At 46.8% G+C, this 16,025-nt stretch overlaps 9 protein-coding genes across 9 annotated transcripts; 8 read left to right on the top strand and 1 right to left on the bottom strand.

Annotated features, from left to right (window-relative positions):
- Positions 1-1,062: 1,062 nt before the first annotated feature.
- Positions 1,063-2,064, top strand: ARB_02008 (uncharacterized protein; the record flags this gene model as incomplete). Its single annotated transcript, XM_003011733.1, has 1 exon — positions 1,063-2,064. One exon carries the CDS (start codon positions 1,063-1,065, stop codon positions 2,062-2,064), a length of 1,002 nt encoding a protein of 333 aa, XP_003011779.1.
- A 208-nt stretch (positions 2,065-2,272) lies between these two features.
- ARB_02007 (signal peptide peptidase, putative) lies at positions 2,273-4,099 on the bottom strand (the record flags this gene model as incomplete). Its single annotated transcript, XM_003011732.1, has 1 exon — positions 2,273-4,099. The coding sequence occupies one exon, from the start codon at positions 4,097-4,099 to the stop codon at positions 2,273-2,275; it is 1,827 nt and encodes a 608-aa protein (XP_003011778.1).
- A 442-nt stretch (positions 4,100-4,541) lies between these two features.
- ARB_02006 (peptidyl-prolyl cis-trans isomerase) lies at positions 4,542-5,166 on the top strand (the record flags this gene model as incomplete). Its single annotated transcript, XM_003011731.1, has 2 exons — positions 4,542-4,574; positions 4,756-5,166. The coding sequence occupies 2 exons, from the start codon at positions 4,542-4,544 to the stop codon at positions 5,164-5,166; spliced, it is 444 nt and encodes a 147-aa protein (XP_003011777.1).
- A 781-nt stretch (positions 5,167-5,947) lies between these two features.
- ARB_02005 (Rab geranylgeranyl transferase escort protein, putative) lies at positions 5,948-7,361 on the top strand (the record flags this gene model as incomplete). The annotated part of the gene is made up of 2 exons (XM_003011730.1): positions 5,948-6,030; positions 6,101-7,361. 2 exons carry the CDS (start codon positions 5,948-5,950, stop codon positions 7,359-7,361), a joined length of 1,344 nt encoding a protein of 447 aa, XP_003011776.1.
- Positions 7,362-7,658: 297 nt separating this feature from the next.
- ARB_02004 (uncharacterized protein) lies at positions 7,659-7,871 on the top strand (the record flags this gene model as incomplete). The annotated part of the gene is made up of 1 exon (XM_003011729.1): positions 7,659-7,871. One exon carries the CDS (start codon positions 7,659-7,661, stop codon positions 7,869-7,871), a length of 213 nt encoding a protein of 70 aa, XP_003011775.1.
- An 883-nt stretch (positions 7,872-8,754) lies between these two features.
- Positions 8,755-10,305, top strand: ARB_02003 (uncharacterized protein; the record flags this gene model as incomplete). The annotated part of the gene is made up of 1 exon (XM_003011728.1): positions 8,755-10,305. One exon carries the CDS (start codon positions 8,755-8,757, stop codon positions 10,303-10,305), a length of 1,551 nt encoding a protein of 516 aa, XP_003011774.1.
- A 540-nt stretch (positions 10,306-10,845) lies between these two features.
- Positions 10,846-11,715, top strand: ARB_02002 (uncharacterized protein; the record flags this gene model as incomplete). The annotated part of the gene is made up of 1 exon (XM_003011727.1): positions 10,846-11,715. The coding sequence occupies one exon, from the start codon at positions 10,846-10,848 to the stop codon at positions 11,713-11,715; it is 870 nt and encodes a 289-aa protein (XP_003011773.1).
- A 1,281-nt stretch (positions 11,716-12,996) lies between these two features.
- Positions 12,997-13,443, top strand: ARB_02001 (uncharacterized protein; the record flags this gene model as incomplete). Its single annotated transcript, XM_003011726.1, has 1 exon — positions 12,997-13,443. One exon carries the CDS (start codon positions 12,997-12,999, stop codon positions 13,441-13,443), a length of 447 nt encoding a protein of 148 aa, XP_003011772.1.
- A 519-nt stretch (positions 13,444-13,962) lies between these two features.
- Positions 13,963-16,017, top strand: ARB_02000 (putative thyroid receptor interacting protein; the record flags this gene model as incomplete). The annotated part of the gene is made up of 2 exons (XM_003011725.1): positions 13,963-15,527; positions 15,609-16,017. The coding sequence occupies 2 exons, from the start codon at positions 13,963-13,965 to the stop codon at positions 16,015-16,017; spliced, it is 1,974 nt and encodes a 657-aa protein (XP_003011771.1).
- Positions 16,018-16,025: the final 8 nt, after the last annotated feature.

Here is a 16,025-nt window from a genome sequence, read left to right as displayed (position 1 = left end):
TTATTGTACGAAGTATGTCCGTTTCGACACCAAGTTCGAAGAAAGAATCTTCTGCACAGAGTGAACTCACGCCCGTGGCTGTGCGTCACAATCTTGGCCCATAGCCAGCAAGTAGGCTAGCGGCGAGAGCTAAAATGAGTCCCACAGGCCTACAACGACCTGGAGAGAGGACTGGGGGTGCAGTAGCAAAAGAAGCCCAGGCAGAGAGAGATGCCGTTGTTCCTCGGAGTGCTCAGCTCCTCAATCGCCAACACGATAAATTGCACGCCTATTGGCCAGGTAGAAAACGAAGCGCTGAAGCTCCATCCCATTGTACGACTGCCGCTGATGATCACTCGAAAGGATCTTGTCCAATCAACAGGGGTAGATAGTATTCAGAGGGTGATGGGCTGTGAAATCTCATGCATTAGTCCCTCCGCTAGTTATAGTTGCGCACATCCCGAAGACCAGCATCCGTGTGGCCCTATATCCCGAGCCGGTTGATAATAGAGAAGACTGGGCTCATCCTCGAGTACGGAGTAAACGGCACACCGTTACATTAGCACCCCTCTGGGCTCTCTCCGCGGAAGCCCTTGACAGAGTCCAAGTGTCGATGTTGCTTTCTCGATGTCGTTGATTTTTTTTCTGATATTATTGGCTAAAAACCAGGATTCAATCACGTGTATGATGGAAGATAAGGTAAGCGCCAAGACTCTTCACCGCCTTGGTACCTTGAACTTATTCTGCCACAGCGACTTTTCTTAGAGAAAAGAAAGCTGGAGGACGATGAGATAAGAAATAACGATTGTTCGGAGTCAACGGCGACATTCTGGAGAGATGGCAACGGTCAATGTAGCCGTAGAAGCGCCCTCCGGAGTACCCAGCTCTACTCCGGCCTTTTCGATCTCTCCAGCCCACCTGGCACAGCTCCAGCCACATACTTATGCACTCGCACACCTCCAACCTTCCCCGTCCAGCTCACGACCGTCAATACGAATCAATGGCAGGACGGATACGCAGTTTCGGCCAGCCTCTGTGAGCACAGGCTCACTTACTCACACCAATGGCAGCGCGGTTGTTCGGATGGGCGACACAGCAGCTGTTTGTGGCGTGAGGGCAGAAATACTCCATACCGATGATATTGCCTCCTGGAAGGTCGCATCGGAGCTGTCTTCGAGAAGCGCTAAACGGAGGAAAACTGAAGATGCTGGTGCGAAATCTGAACCGGGCCCGGTTATAGATAATGAAGATGACGATTCGGATATCCAGTCATTCAATTTACTTGTTCCCAACTTGTCATTAAGCACCGGTTGTTCACCCAGCATATTTGCCAGTGCTCCACCTACAGCTCTGGCGCAGTCTCTATCCCATCAACTTCTTTCTCTTCTTCACAGCTCGAATCTGATTCGTGCTGAAGATCTACGGATATGGTATACCCCAGATCCAGCCAAGGCATCCGAGACCACCAATGAGGATATCGAGATGGATGATGGGAATGATAATTCGACCCAAACAACAGCCAAGGACCCAGAAGTTAAAGCTTTTTGGACTCTATATATTGATGTCTTGATGGTTTCACTTGCAGGAAACCCGTTTGATGTAGCGTGGGCAGCAATAGTGGCTGCACTAAAAAACACCAAACTGCCCAAGGCATGGTGGGATTTAGAGAGCGAGAGAGTACTATGCTCTAATAGAGTTTCTGAAGCCAAAGCCTTACGACTACGTGGTATGCCGATTTCGAGCTCATTCTGCGTTTTTGAGGCTCATGGAATGGACGATTGGAGGCGGGTATTTCTTCCGTTTGACCAACAAAAGGGGAAAGGGAAGAAATTGGACGGCTCGGTTTCTAATGATGCGGATGAAGCTTATGATAAATGGATATTAGCGGATCCTGATGCGTTTGAAGAGTCTTTATGCCCAGAACGTATCTGTGTTGTTGTGGATCTCACCTCGTCAAACTCCGTCGCTAAAATAGTGCGTCTGGAGAAAAATGGTGGATTTTATGTGGGCAAAGAAGAAATAAAAGATATCGTCAGCTTAGCCACCTCGAGGTGGAATGAATTAAAGATGGTGTTAGAAGGCTGAATTCCAGTCCACAGTCTGGATGGAAGTCACTCCAGGTAGCGCCCATTTTAACGGCAGGGAACCAAATGAAAGATTGATTGAGCTTTTGTATTATAACCACAGTATCTATTCTCAAATTCTATCATAGCATCGTCAATTCTAAGGTTGGCGTAACACGAGTCAAGCTCCAGAAACGCCTAAAAAATCTGCACATTACACTGACCACACTTCAGTTGGTGGGTTTATATCCTCGTCTTTTCTTCAATGGGCGTTCTTCTTCCTTAGCAACAAGAATTGGGGAGGAATTCGTTGATGGCTGGGGTGTTGAGACAAGTTTACCTTCCCCTAGCTCCTTTTTCGATTCTGTCTCTGTGATTAATGAGATTGACAGCGATATAAGTTCTGACTTCGAATGGGTCCTCTTCTCTTCAGAAGAATTGTCCTCAGTACTAGGAGTACTGTCTTTATTTCCATCACGATCAGGGCTTTCTGAGCTGGAATCCCTGCTAGAATCGCCGGCGTCGGCTGCGCTCTTCTCATCCTTCTCAGATATGCGAGTATCCCAGAAGAATGACAATGTCTTCTTTAAGATTTCCTCCATAAACGAATCGTTGGCTTCGGTTGTATTCGTTTCATCTTCGTTGCTGCCCTCGTCTTCAACTTCGTCAGAAAAGTTCCACATGGCCTGTATATCGCCTTTTGCAAATGCTGTACCCCAGAGGGAGATCAGAACCCCAGGCACAAGGAACAATAGCGCAGGCTGCGGATGTTGAGATAACTGCATCGACAATAATGTCGCGACTATGCCAATGGCATATCCGATTAATCCAGCAGTAAAGTATGTCTTTGGGAATGATTTTGAATCAAAGTATTCTTTTTCATGCCGAGGAGCATTTGCTCCTTTAAGCCCACATCCCCAGGCCCTTTCACCCCACCCACCTGCAGCATTCTTGTACTCAACTCGGTTGTCATCCTTTGAGCTTGTTTGTTCTTGTCGACTTTGCTTTCTTAAGTAGTACAAGTAAAGGTCAAACCGCAAGGCAAGTCCGATTATCATCCCAGGTACCACAATGTCGCCTAATCCTAGCGTTGCTTCTGCTGGTTTGCTCTCACCAGGGACAGGTGGACGTGGGAATACAAGCTTTATCGGAATATCAAGCTTTGTCGCAACAGTAACCATCATTGGTGTGTAGAAGACGAAGAATATGTCGTAGAAAAATAAGGAGCTTAGTATAAGGGTTCCAGTCCAGAATGTAGTGGGTGACATGAACTGGAGCGCACCATAGGAAAAGCAGAATCCCAGGAAGTTTGTTAGCCACCATGGGCGCAAACCGAACGCAGAGAACTGAACCACGATGCCAGAGAAAATAATACTAAGTACGTCGATGATATTGAAAGGAAATTTAAGATCCACAAGTGACCGTATATAAGCCTGGAAGTTCAATTTCTGATAGGAAGTTCCCCGTAAGCTCCAGAGATAGATTTGTACAGATTCTGCGAGGGGTATTGTTCCCAATATACCCGGTAATGGCGACGGACGGGTGTTACGGGATGAGCCTTCTGAAGCCACTGCTTCGTAGACTCGCTTTTCCTGGTTAGCCTTCCACAGAGTACCACGGTGAAAGTAGCGGGTAGGAAAGGCAAAGGATCTGAGTATCGTAATGGCATCCCGGAAGAAAGCTATGCCAAATATAAAACTGGTGTGCGAAAAGTACCAGTTTAAGATCTTGCTCAAGTATTTGGGGTCAAAGTTTTTTATCAGGAGATAGAGACCACTGAGCGTGAGGCCAGATAGAACCGGAAATACTATAGCATCTGATGGTTCCAGGCCACCCATCTTCTGGACAACAGCTTCATCCGTATCATCCTCTTCTCTGTGTTCTTTGGATTCCTTTTTGGCTGATGAGGGCCTTGAGAGTGAAGCATGACAGCCAATATATAAAGCAAACAGTGTAGAAATTATGAGATGGGTATATGTGGGAATGAGAGGCTTTAAAAGGGCAAATTCGATAGTGAGCTGATCGATAGCTTCCGTTAAGCTAGGTAAAGGATGCATGACACTTTCGGTTGTCAGCTCCTATATAAACGAGGCTTCACTTTCTGGTGTGCGATACTGGGTGTAGTGATAGCGACGAAGGCTTAGGCCCAGATCCGAGGCCTAAAAGGGCTGAGAATAAAGATGAGGATTAAAAGATATTTGAATGTATGTTTACCTCTGTCTGGAAAAACTGCCAGGAAGCGCTTGTGTAGAACAGTCTAGCGATGTTGTTGGAGTTTTATTATGGCACTTGATTAGTTAGTTAGAAGTTGAGATGTGGCTCTAAATCAAATTGATTCTCCTGCGCGCTTTGAGTTTCAAGTTGCGCGCCGTCCTTCATACAGTTCAACACCTGCAACTACCACCACAAGCCAAGCATACTCCCTTCGACTAATATTGTTATTGATTTAGCTGCAGGATTTGTTAGCTTGCGAGCTAGATAAAATTACAGTCCCTAAACATGGCGCAGGAAGTGGTTCTTGAAACAACTATGGTATGTTTCTACCAACGTCAAGATTAACAAACTAGCTGTACGGAGTATCTGACCGTGACTTTTTGTTCCTAGGGTTCTATAACAGTCGAGCTGTATACAGAACATGCCCCTAAGGTGGGTTATTACCAATATTACGTCCTTTCGTTTGTAATGCGAATCAACGCCGCTAACTCAATTACAGACCTGCAAGAATTTTTCGACGTTAGCACAACGAGGATACTATAATAATGTCATATTCCACCGTATAATTCCCAATTTCATGGTCCAGACGGGTGACCCTACCGGAACAGGCAGAGGCGGAAGTTCGATCTACGGTGAAAAATTCGAAGACGAAATAAATCCTTCACTTAAACACACTGGCGCTGGAGTGCTCAGCATGGCTAACAGTGGCCCAAACACGAATGGCAGCCAGTTTTTCATCACTTTGGCACCAACGCCGTGGCTGGATGGGAAACATACAATATTTGGACGGGTGAAGAGCGGGATGAGAGTTGTGCAGAGGATGGGTCTGGTAAAAACAGGAGCTGAGGACCGGCCGGTGGACCAGGTCAAGATAATGAGGGCTCGTCTTGTTGAAACTGAGGAAGAGTGAGAGCTAGCTCTAGATTGACGTTTCTGGACTCTTTCAGACAATGGCGATGGATGTCAACTCCAGTATACCACGGCCACACCACTCATCTCAGCAGAGTAGGCTGGCCTTTACTTATTGGATTGACCAAACAAGCGCCCACAGCTTTTTCCCGTTAACAATATGGCTACTGTTGCCACCAGGGATTTTACACGCGGAGTTCCGACTGATATTGAAGAGCTATTTTTACTCCAGATGCTCGCAGGACGGCAACGCAAGGCACTCCAATAATTATTATTATACACATATAGATGTATCACCTCAATACGAACCGCATCTATCAGAGTAGTTATCCTGAGCGGCAGATACAGGGCGAAATTGGATCTACCACTCGTGAATGACAGCACCAATGAAGGGCCATCCATAGACACAGAACTAACATGCATAATAATAGCTGTATGTCGGCGCTTTACACGCGGAGTGGCATGGAGAGAAAAGAAGAAGCAGTTTCAACATTTTTTTCCTCGAGGTTTTTGTGCTTGTCAACGCCAAGATTTATATCACATGACACATCTGTGGCCTACGCACAAAAAAGCAAAATCGAACAACTTCATGCAACTCAAACTTGAGCTTCTTGTGATATTTAGCTACAGAATACCAGTCGTGGTAGCCTGGGAGACAATCTGTGGTCCAATCGTTGCTACCTTTGCCCTATTGTGGCTGCTAAGAATGGTAGAGGGGCAATGACTAGATGTTGTTCCCCTGAGACCTGGCCTTTGATCCAAAAGCAGAGGACCATATCAGAATGCTCGACTTGAACACGCTTGATGGGTCGACTTGGGATGTCGTGATATCTGGCACTGGCCTCCCCCAGGCATTCCTGGCACTGTGAGTTTAGGATATTTTTGAGTGAAGTGCTGTATGAAGTGCTGTTTCTGATGGGAAATTTTACGTGAAGGGCCTTGTCACGATCCGGCAAGAAAATACTGCATATTGACAAAAATAACTACTATGGTGGCTCTGAGGCCGCATTTAGCCTGCAGGAAGCAGAGGAATGGGTGAAAAAGGTCAATGAGGGTATAATCTCCCCCCCCCCCTCTCCCCACCCCCTACTCTGTTTACTCTGTGAATTTAGGGCGCTGACATGCTTTTTATCCAAGTCAGTGCCTAACTCTATGCCCTTCGAATCTGCGAGTATATCACGTCCTGCTGTTTTAGATGGTGAAGATGACGAACTGTCGTTTTCACGTGCATACACGTTATCTTTATCGCCTCAGCTACTGTTTTCCCAGTCCAGGTTTCTCCCATCACTCGTATCCTCTCGAGTCTATCGTCAGCTTGAGTTTCAGGCTGTAGGGAGTTGGTGGATATACCAGTATAGTACTGGTTCAGAAGCCAACTCCCAACCTGCTAGATTGCAGCGCGTGCCTAGTAGCCGTGAAGATGTGTTTACTGATGAAACCATGAGTATGAAATCTAAACGATCTCTAATGAAGCTTCTCAGGCAACTCATGCAACCGGGCCATGATCAGGAGAACGAAGCTGAATCAGAAGTAGACCAGAACATGCAGTTCCAGAACCTGCTGGAGACCAAATATCGCATTCCCAGTGATTTGTTCGATCCGCTACTTTCACTTTCTCTTTCTCTTAAGAGTATGGATACAACCGACTCCATCGATGCTATTCCAAATATCAAAAGACATCTTTCTTCTATTGGAGTATTCGGGCCCGGTTTTGGCGCCGTTCTAGCTAAATGGGGTGGCGGGGCTGAATTTTCCCAAGCTGCCTGCCGTGCCTGTGCCGTTGGAGGTGGGATCTATGCCCTTGGTAGGGAGATTAAGAAGGTGGATGAGATAATCGAGGGAAGCGAAAGCGAAAAACTACATGTTTATCTTACGGACAACGAGTCCGTAAAGAGTAGGTACGTCGTTGGATCTGGATGGGATCTCCCGGAACAGATACAAAGAGAAAGGGTACATCCCTATTCCCACCTTACGCGAGCTATCATGATTGTCAATTCTTCATTGGAGATACTTTTCCCACAGACTTCGGAGAATGGGCCCGTACCAGCTGGCGCTGTTGTTACCATCCCATCAAGAAATTCTGGTCCTCCCACTTATCTCTTGGTACACTCAAGTGATACTGGAGAGTGCCCTGCTAACCAATGTGAGTATTATCATTCTACTAGCAATCGCACTCATTTAACTATCTTTCCATGATGCCTTTATATTATCTACATTGTCTGCAAAATCATTGATGATAATCTCTTTTTTCTGATCCGGAGCACATAAAGCTCTTTTTTTTATTGCGCCATACTACACTATCATTTTGGGGTTGATATACGTTGCTAACCTTCGGCGCAAATAGGCATAATTTACGGTTACGTCCTACTACCCGCTGAAAGGGGCAAGGTGATCCTTGAAAACGCGGTGGACAACTTCTTGAAGTCTGTGGACTCAAAAGCAAAGGTAATCTGGGGCGTTCATTTCACTCAGCTGGGATGTCTAGAGCGTGAAATGGTTGTACCTGAGAATTTAAAAGGTTCTCATGACAACGTCTTCTCTTTCCCTGCCCCGGCACTTGACCTGGCCTTTGATGATGGCTTGATTGATCAAGTTAAGCAGGTATGGAAAGCCATAATGGGTGACGAAGCCGATGAAAACAACTTCCTGAAATTTGATGATCGAGAAGGTATGATTGACGAAGAGGAAGCAAACGAGACTATGTAACCGTTGGGCGGTTACAAATACCCCAATATACTCCTTCAGATATTATATATAATAATATATAACCATCAGATACCTTTTTTAAATGCCTTTATTTAACCCGTCCTGGCTCGTCCCGTCTACCATATGTATGGTTCGCCCGTTGCTGGCATAGGCAAGATAAATATATATATATATATATATATATATACCATCGTTCTCACCTACACGCAAGTTCCGAGTCCTAGAAGGTGCCAGACATGATGGCCGCTGCCTAGCAACTCACTCTGCTCCTTTTTGTTTTGATATATCGTCTACCCCATCTATAACCGTGGAAAGCGCAACCATTTATGCATATGCCTTAGGATATTTCAGACCTTCTGGTAAATAGACAAGGGTCGCTGGCAATAGATACCATTCCTATTAATATTGACCAAAGGCAATATTTTGGGTTGAAACGCCCATGTGAATATTGCTACAGGATGGTCTTCTCCCTAGTATTTGCTATTCTGCATGGGGCTTTCTTATGCTTTGTATTCTTTACCAACATTATCTTTCTTTACCTCCTTGCTAGGCTTGTTTTCTTACTTGTACGGTCCCGCCATGCCTGGTGATTCTCCAGCTTGTGGGGTTGATATCTGTGGTTAATAAACTGCTGGAAACGATATCTTTTAATCAAAGTGCCTGTCTTTACTTTTCCCTTTTCTGCACACACTCACACACACTCACTTACACATTTTCTATCTCTCTCTTTCTCGCTTATTCTTCTGTCTTTTACTACACATCAACGGTTTTTCTAGCTAGAGACTCCTTGTCTCTGCTGCTATCTTCAAGAGAAAGGCTTAGGAAGCGTTGTTCTCTCTCTAGGATCCTGTACCGACGCGCCTTCTACCACCAAACAGTGACAATGCATATCCGGCCTAAAAATATCATTATTAGCCTGGTGCTGGCGATCCCAATCTTCCTTCTCTGGGCTACTGTCAGATACGATCGCATTGCCCTCTCTAATCTTGCTCACTCTTTTGACCAGCTATCTCGGTCTAGCCTGAATGTCTCGCCCCTGACGCGTTTCCAGCCTCAGTTTTCTTCAGTCGAGGCCGTCAATGAGCTGTGCAAAAGGGGGTTGATGGTCCCTCCCCCCTTATCATACTCGGAATGGCTCCATCGAAAGAACTTTACCCGGGCCTACATCCGTCCCAACATGGTCAGCTCGGATGCGAAATTTGCCCCTTTGGAGACCATTAAACAACCAGTTCTCCCGGATTTCATGGCTCTGGATCGAGGGCTGACGGCACCACCTGAGGATAAAGGAGAGAGTGCATTGACATGCCCTCCAGTCATTGACGTGGATGTGGCCGCGGACAGCGAAGTCGACGATACGGCCGCTATTCTCTTTGGCCTCGCAACAGATGTAGACCGGCTGAGGCGCCTTCTCCCGTCACTCCTTTTCTCATATGGCTCTTCGAAGGCAAACATGCTGGTTCTCATCCCAGAGGGAACTAAAGATATCGATATTCACGAGACATACTTCCACAACCGTGGGCTAAACCTGACCCTAAAGACCTCGCCTCTTGAATTTACGGCTCGCTATTTTGGCCTGGTCGAAGCATTCACGGAGCATATCGAGAATAACCTTCCCAATGTCAAGTGGGTTAGCTTTGTGGACGACGATACATTCTTTCCGTCTCTAGCTACCATCGGCAAGCGTCTTGCAACAATTGATGCCACCAAGAGACATTATATCGGTTCCCTCTCCGAGGCAGATATTCAAGTTAAAGAGTTCGGTCCTATTGCCTTTGGAGGTGCTGGGGTATTTGTGTCGAAGCCACTTCTTGAGACCATGCATACGGTATACCAGAAATGCCAGGATCTTGGCACTCAACCCGGAGATCAGAAGGTAGCACACTGCATCAAGAAGTTTGGAAATACGGATTTGACTCTCTGGGATTCGCTGTATCAGATGGATATAAGAGGTGAGCCTGATGGGCTGTTCGAATCAGGGCGCCGTTTTGACTCTCTTCACCACTGGCAGAGCTGGTACAACAAGGACGTCGTAAAAATGAGCACAATTGCAGCTGTTGCAGGCCGTAACTCCGTTTTACGACGATGGCGTTTTGACGAGCGGATTACCGGGAAAGGACAACGAACCTTTTGGGTGCTAACAAATGGCTACTCGATGGTCAAATACACAATTGATGCCTCTGCAAACGCTGAATCTGTCGGATTCGATAAAGTTGAAAAGACATGGGATGGAGATGATAAAGTGTTTGAAAAACGACTTGGACCCCTGCGTCCTAAAGACCAACCTGGAGTCAAAAAGGAACGATGGATGCTTGCGGAAGCAACCGTCATTGGACACAACGTGCACCAGCTGTACTCGAGGGAGCTTGATGAGACGCATAGTATGATCGAGCTCATTTGGCTAGGAACACCGGATGGCGCGGGGACATCCTATTAGTGGCAGGCTGTTCTTATCGCTGTTAAACGCAGCTGGGGTATCCCGTATGTGCGATATTGTTGTTTGATGGCCTTTCCCACATGTTTGTTCTCTTTCATGGCACTGGCTCTCCACCCATCCTTGTTTGATTTATCGGCTTTCTGCTTCACGCCGGGCATATGCTGGATAAAAATGGTCAAGGTTGGGGCTTCCCTGCAAATCAACTAGTTAGTTTAGTTAGTGAATTCATCCAAAGAATTATGGCAAGCATATTTTCTACAGTATATCTTGGGATGGGCATAGTCCACTTTATAGGAAATTGGTTATATCCAGTTCGTCAAATATGAACATAATAACCACTTAATATAATGTGGCCAATAGTTACTGGCCACAGCCATGTTAACCAGTTATTTCTTATAATACCTAAACTGATTAGCTACCAAGGCCCGGATATAGATTTATGCGGGAGATTCTGCCAGATCCATCGGAAGTAATTCGTGTTGCACACAATAACTACACTAACAACACCAAATTAACAACACATGTACTGTCTAGCATACAATGGCTTACCAAAGGACGACGGCTGACGCAACACATTGCTGTGTTGCGGACTCCAAACTATTGACTGGGCTCCCTGAAGGAACACCGATAGTCAAATATACCAATATGAAGAAATTGAAGAATATAATAGATACCCAGTCCCTTGACTGTTCTGCGGATAGCTCTAAAAGCCCCTTTTTAATAGTAACTTGCGTGGATGATAACTTTTTCAAAGCTCTTGACGAGGCCTATCCTGACAGTGGACCTCGTATAACATATAATTTTGAAGAAGGAGGCCCAACTGTGATTCTTGAAGTGATGAAGAGTACGGCGCATGAAATGGCTACCGGTCGCCTCCACATGGAAATCATCCTTAAGCTTGGAAATATGGGCGTCGAATACGAACTCGTCTCCATGAACGAGTCGGAAATACATAGTTTGAATAAGACTTGGAGAAAGCAACCTGATCTGGCCTTTGGCCTGGAAGGCCATACCCGTTGGCCCGTGCTTGTTATCGAGACTGGAATGTCGGAAACCCAGCAAAAGTTGGCGATTGATGCCCAGGGATGGCTGGAGGCGCAGGGATCCGACACCAAAGCTGTCATTACTATAAACATTGACAAACACAGCCCACACATCACTTTTCAGCGTTGGGAGCACGAAGATACCCGACATGCGACCCGTTCTCGTCATCCACACGGATCAGTCGTGCAAACTGTAGAGGTATTTCACAAAGGTGTTACCACAAGAGCCACGGGGGAGCTTATTATCCCTTTCGAAAAAGTGTTTGGCCGCGTGAGACATGGCCGCAAAGAAGCGGATATCATCATTACGAAGAACCAATTGATACGACTGGGGCAGCTTGTTTGGGCCGAGCAGAGATTCATGTAGACGAATGTATTTTGGTATGGAGAGGCTCACCTATCAGTTTCTTCTCCTACCGAGAAGCGGCGAGGAGAATAGGGTTGTATTACGGTTCACAGGAATGAGCAGATATCCCCTACGGTATCAATAAACAGGGAGTAGGAGTATCATTGTATCGGAGAAATATCTCAACTCTCATGTTTGTAGTAGTTGGGTGGGCTATCAAATATCAGTTAATTCAATTGAAAGCGGGTTCAGTTTTAACCAGGGTTCAAAAGTTGGCTTGGTAGCTCAAGGTACTGCGAAGTTATCGAACTCAGCCTTGCATATTCTTGTCCCTCCCTTTTGCATAGAGTGTCATCCGATATCACCACCATCCGGACACTTAATATGCAAGACCACAAGGCGGAGATGACTGTCAGCCTCGCGGTGGCATGGGATGGTTATGGGTAAGAACTTTAAAATTATATATCCTTGTCTTCTGCTCTTGATCGGTTTAATGTCCATAATGCTGAGGCTTGTTGACCAGGGCACCCAGATTTTCGGCCACTATTTTATATTTGCTTGACGGAACGAAGAGAAATACATGATTATACTTATCAAGAAGGGAGATTTTTGTGTACCTCACTCTAACTCATTACCGACTACTCCGTACTATGGGAGTTATATGAAGGGCGCGGAGACCTTCGCTTTGCTAATTTATTCCATACGAGCAGTAGGCTTCAAAAGGATGTCTCCCAGCAAGTTCTCCGCATAGAGACCAGACGTTCTTTGCTCTCTGATGTGGGGTCGGTGCAAGCCGATGGTAGGATCGACGTGGCTGGTCTCCTCCAACCAAGTCATTCTATACCCAATTTATGAATTGCAGATTTTCAATTTCCATGATTCATTCTTTTCTTTTTCTTCTCGAAGCTACCCCTCCAATCCCACCACAGGGCTGGAAGGCATGTTTGACGAACTTGAGTTTCGGGAGCGCATGAATACGAGTGTACAAGGATCTCATGCTTCTGGTTGGCTCCCAGCTCGCAGAGCCCAGAGTTGCGAGATCTTCGGTTGGTCTTATTTTTGGATATCATTTGAAGCAGTGTGTCTTTGTTGTGGTACCCGCTGGATACGGAGACAAGACTATGATACGGGGTTACAGAAGAGGGACCAGCCTTCCTGGGCTCTGTTCTCACAGCGGACAAGAATGGTTGAATATAAATAGGCAGAAGCTCCTCCATGGAATGCTCTCGTTGTATACCAGGCGCAACAACTCAAACAAAACCCTCTATACAAAGAAACAAACATACAAATACATTATCCACAATGAAGCTCAGCGTTCTCCTTGCCTTGGGTGCCAGCTCTTTGGCCGCTGCTGCCCCAGCTGCTACTGCCTGTGACTGCGGTGCTGCCGTCACCGATCGCCTGCTCTTTAGCTCCTCCATTTCTACCTTCCAAGCCGCCCGCAACGCCCTTAACCCTCCATGCTGCGACTGGAGCTCTGACAACTGTTCCAGCTCCCCAGATAAGCCACGAGGATACGACTTTATTCCATCCTGCCAGCGTCACGACTACGGATACCGTAACGGAAAGAGACTCAACCGTTTCACTGAGGACTACCGCAAGAAGGTTGATGACAACTTCAAGGCCGACCTTTACAACTACTGCAGCCAATTCTCTGGCCTCGAGAGCTGGAAGGGCGTTGAGTGCCGCCGATATGCTGACATCTACTACTTTTTCGTCCGCGAATGTGGTGACGGTGATTGCCCTTAAAGAATATTTAAGTCATTCTCGGGTTTAGAGAAGGGAGTGGGTTCTGCCTCTCTGCAGACCTCGTGGAATGGATAAGTCAGGTACCATCCTGGCACTATTTTGTATATAGCCTGAATAATGAAGTCATCCAAATGTGAATTGTCTTAGCAGTAATGCTATGTTCTGTGCAAAAAGTACTTGTGCCTGGATATCCCTCCGCGGTTTATCATGCCCTCCTTCCATGGTTGTTCTGAAGAAAAGCCTTGACCAATCTCTAATTCTATTTTTATCAAGGTTTGGCAGAAGCTCGTCTTGGCACGCATTGAAAAATGCGCTAGTCCAAATATGGATCACCGGTTTTTATTTATCCGAAAATTTATTGTTAGTCATCGCCCGCGCGCTTTGGATCTCAAGAGCGAAAACAGACAAACAGGAGCTTTCAAATAGATTGAAAAATATATATATATATATATATAAGAGTTGACTCTTATTACCATTTTATATCTCTTCGTATATTGTACAAGTGTTTTGCAGTAAATCATGTCAGGATCTTCTCTTGAATCATGGGCTGTCCCTCGACTTGCTAGACTCCTTCCGTTGGACGAGGAGTCTCTCAAACAGGTCATATCATATTCATCCTCGCTTTCCAAAGACGAGTGTGCAGTGCATTTGAGAAACCTGTTGGATGATTCCCCAGCAGCTCTCGAGTTTATATCTGCATTTAATTCACGACGTGGCCAGTCGGGCCAGCAGAGCAGCAATAGCAGCAACGGCCAAGGAGGCAGGAGTGGACAGATACCCAAGAAACCAGCAGGAACGAAATCTCAGAGGGGTGCTTTGAAACCTCCACCTACCGCCAGGCAACCGGAAGGTTATGGAGATACCAGCGGCGGTTATACTAAGCCGCAGAGGGAAGAGAACTACATGGCTAGTAGTAGCGCCGTAGCCAGAGGTGCTTCAGAGAGCATATCACCAGGATCGTCATCGAGAAACCCATCACCAGCCCCCTCGCAGTCGAAGAATAGGCTGCCTCCATCTGCTACTGGCCCCATGATATCAGAATATCTACCAAACGTTCGGTCAAAAAAAGTTCCGAAGAATTTCGGACAACATAATACTGCACCGTCATCATCGAGCAATAACACTGCGCAGAAAAAGACTGGCCGTACAGCTACCAGCAACAACACCACTACTACCACCACTACTACAAATAATATAGCTGATATCACATCTGCAATTGCGGCATTGGAAATACTAACCTCGAACCCTTCGAAAACCCAGGCACGCAAGTGTAACTGCAATGCTTCCATCCATCCTCTCTTCGCACCCGCACCAAACTGCACTTCGTGTGGGAAAATAATATGTGCTCTGGAAGGCATACAGCCATGCTCATTCTGCGGTACCCCAATTCTCTCCAGCGAGGAGGTCGAAGATATGATCCGGGAACTACGATCTGAGCGTGGCAATGAAAAGATGAGAGCTCATAATGACAGCTTCCGCCGGGATGACCACGTCCCAGCCGTCACTCGACTAAGTAGCGAAAGCAACCAAAAGTTGACCGCTGCAAAGGCTCACCGTGACAAGCTTCTCTCTTTCCAGGCGCACAATGCACAAAGAACTCGGATTTTAGACGAGGCGGCTGATTTCGACATACCAACTTCGTCGTCGACACAGTGGATGACCCCAGCCCAGAGAGCACTGGCGCTAAAGAAGCAACAGCGCATGTTACGAGAGCTGGAAGAGCAGTCCAAACCAGAGTGGGAGAAGAAGAATGTAGTGATGAGTCTGGAGGTGAAGAAAGGGAAACTCGTTAGGACGTACGAGAAAGCAGAGCAGCCAAGGGTGGAAGATACCGATCCTGATGCCATCGCAGAAGAGGCAGTCGAGGATACGACAGAGTCTCCTGAGCTGTCCGTAGGAGAGGGAACCTTCTCCAACAACCCCTTGCTAAAGGGTGCCGGCCTGGTCAGGCCTACGTGGAAACCATCCGGCGAAGGCAGCGACAGGCCTCCCGTACGAAGGAGAGAGCAGAAGCAGACCTGGAGACGAGTCCAGGATGATAACGACGACAACGAACAGTGGATTCTTGACGGTGGTCTGCATGGGTACGATAGGGAATCAGAGCCCGCACAGTGCGGATAGTCGTGGTCTCTGCCCAAGAGCCTCACCTTGATATCGATAGCTAGCCACAAGCGTAAAAAGAAATATGCCGTCGTATTAATAACTGTCGGCAGGGCCTTTGATCTCGCATTACGTAGCATCAACTTGCTCGTTAATTATTTCTTCTTCTTCTTCTTCTTCTCCTTGTTCTTCTTCTTCTTTATGTCAAAGCGTGGGAAATGCAACCGGTTTGATCGCTTCCTGCAACGTCACTCTCTTCTCCTACCCCGTCGCTGGGCAAACTGGGGCCTATTCCCATCACCCTCCGGCCGCTGCGATGTCAATGGCCGCGCACAAGTGATCAGGGACACAAAAAGACACCTATTGGCCCTGCAGTCACAGCAGGACAGGAACAACGAGCCAATCTCTCTCGCTGCCTGGGGTTTTACCTCGGGGCGTTTTCCACGGGTCCAACCCGGGCGTGCCAACCCTTAATCTTGTAC

Source organism: Trichophyton benhamiae (assembly GCF_000151125.1).
Source record: "Trichophyton benhamiae CBS 112371 chromosome Unknown Abenha-G-c-62g06.r1, whole genome shotgun sequence".
NCBI lineage: Eukaryota > Fungi > Ascomycota > Eurotiomycetes > Onygenales > Arthrodermataceae > Trichophyton > Trichophyton benhamiae.
Note: the sequence above shows the minus strand (reverse complement) of the source record. Positions and strands in the feature narration are given on the sequence as shown.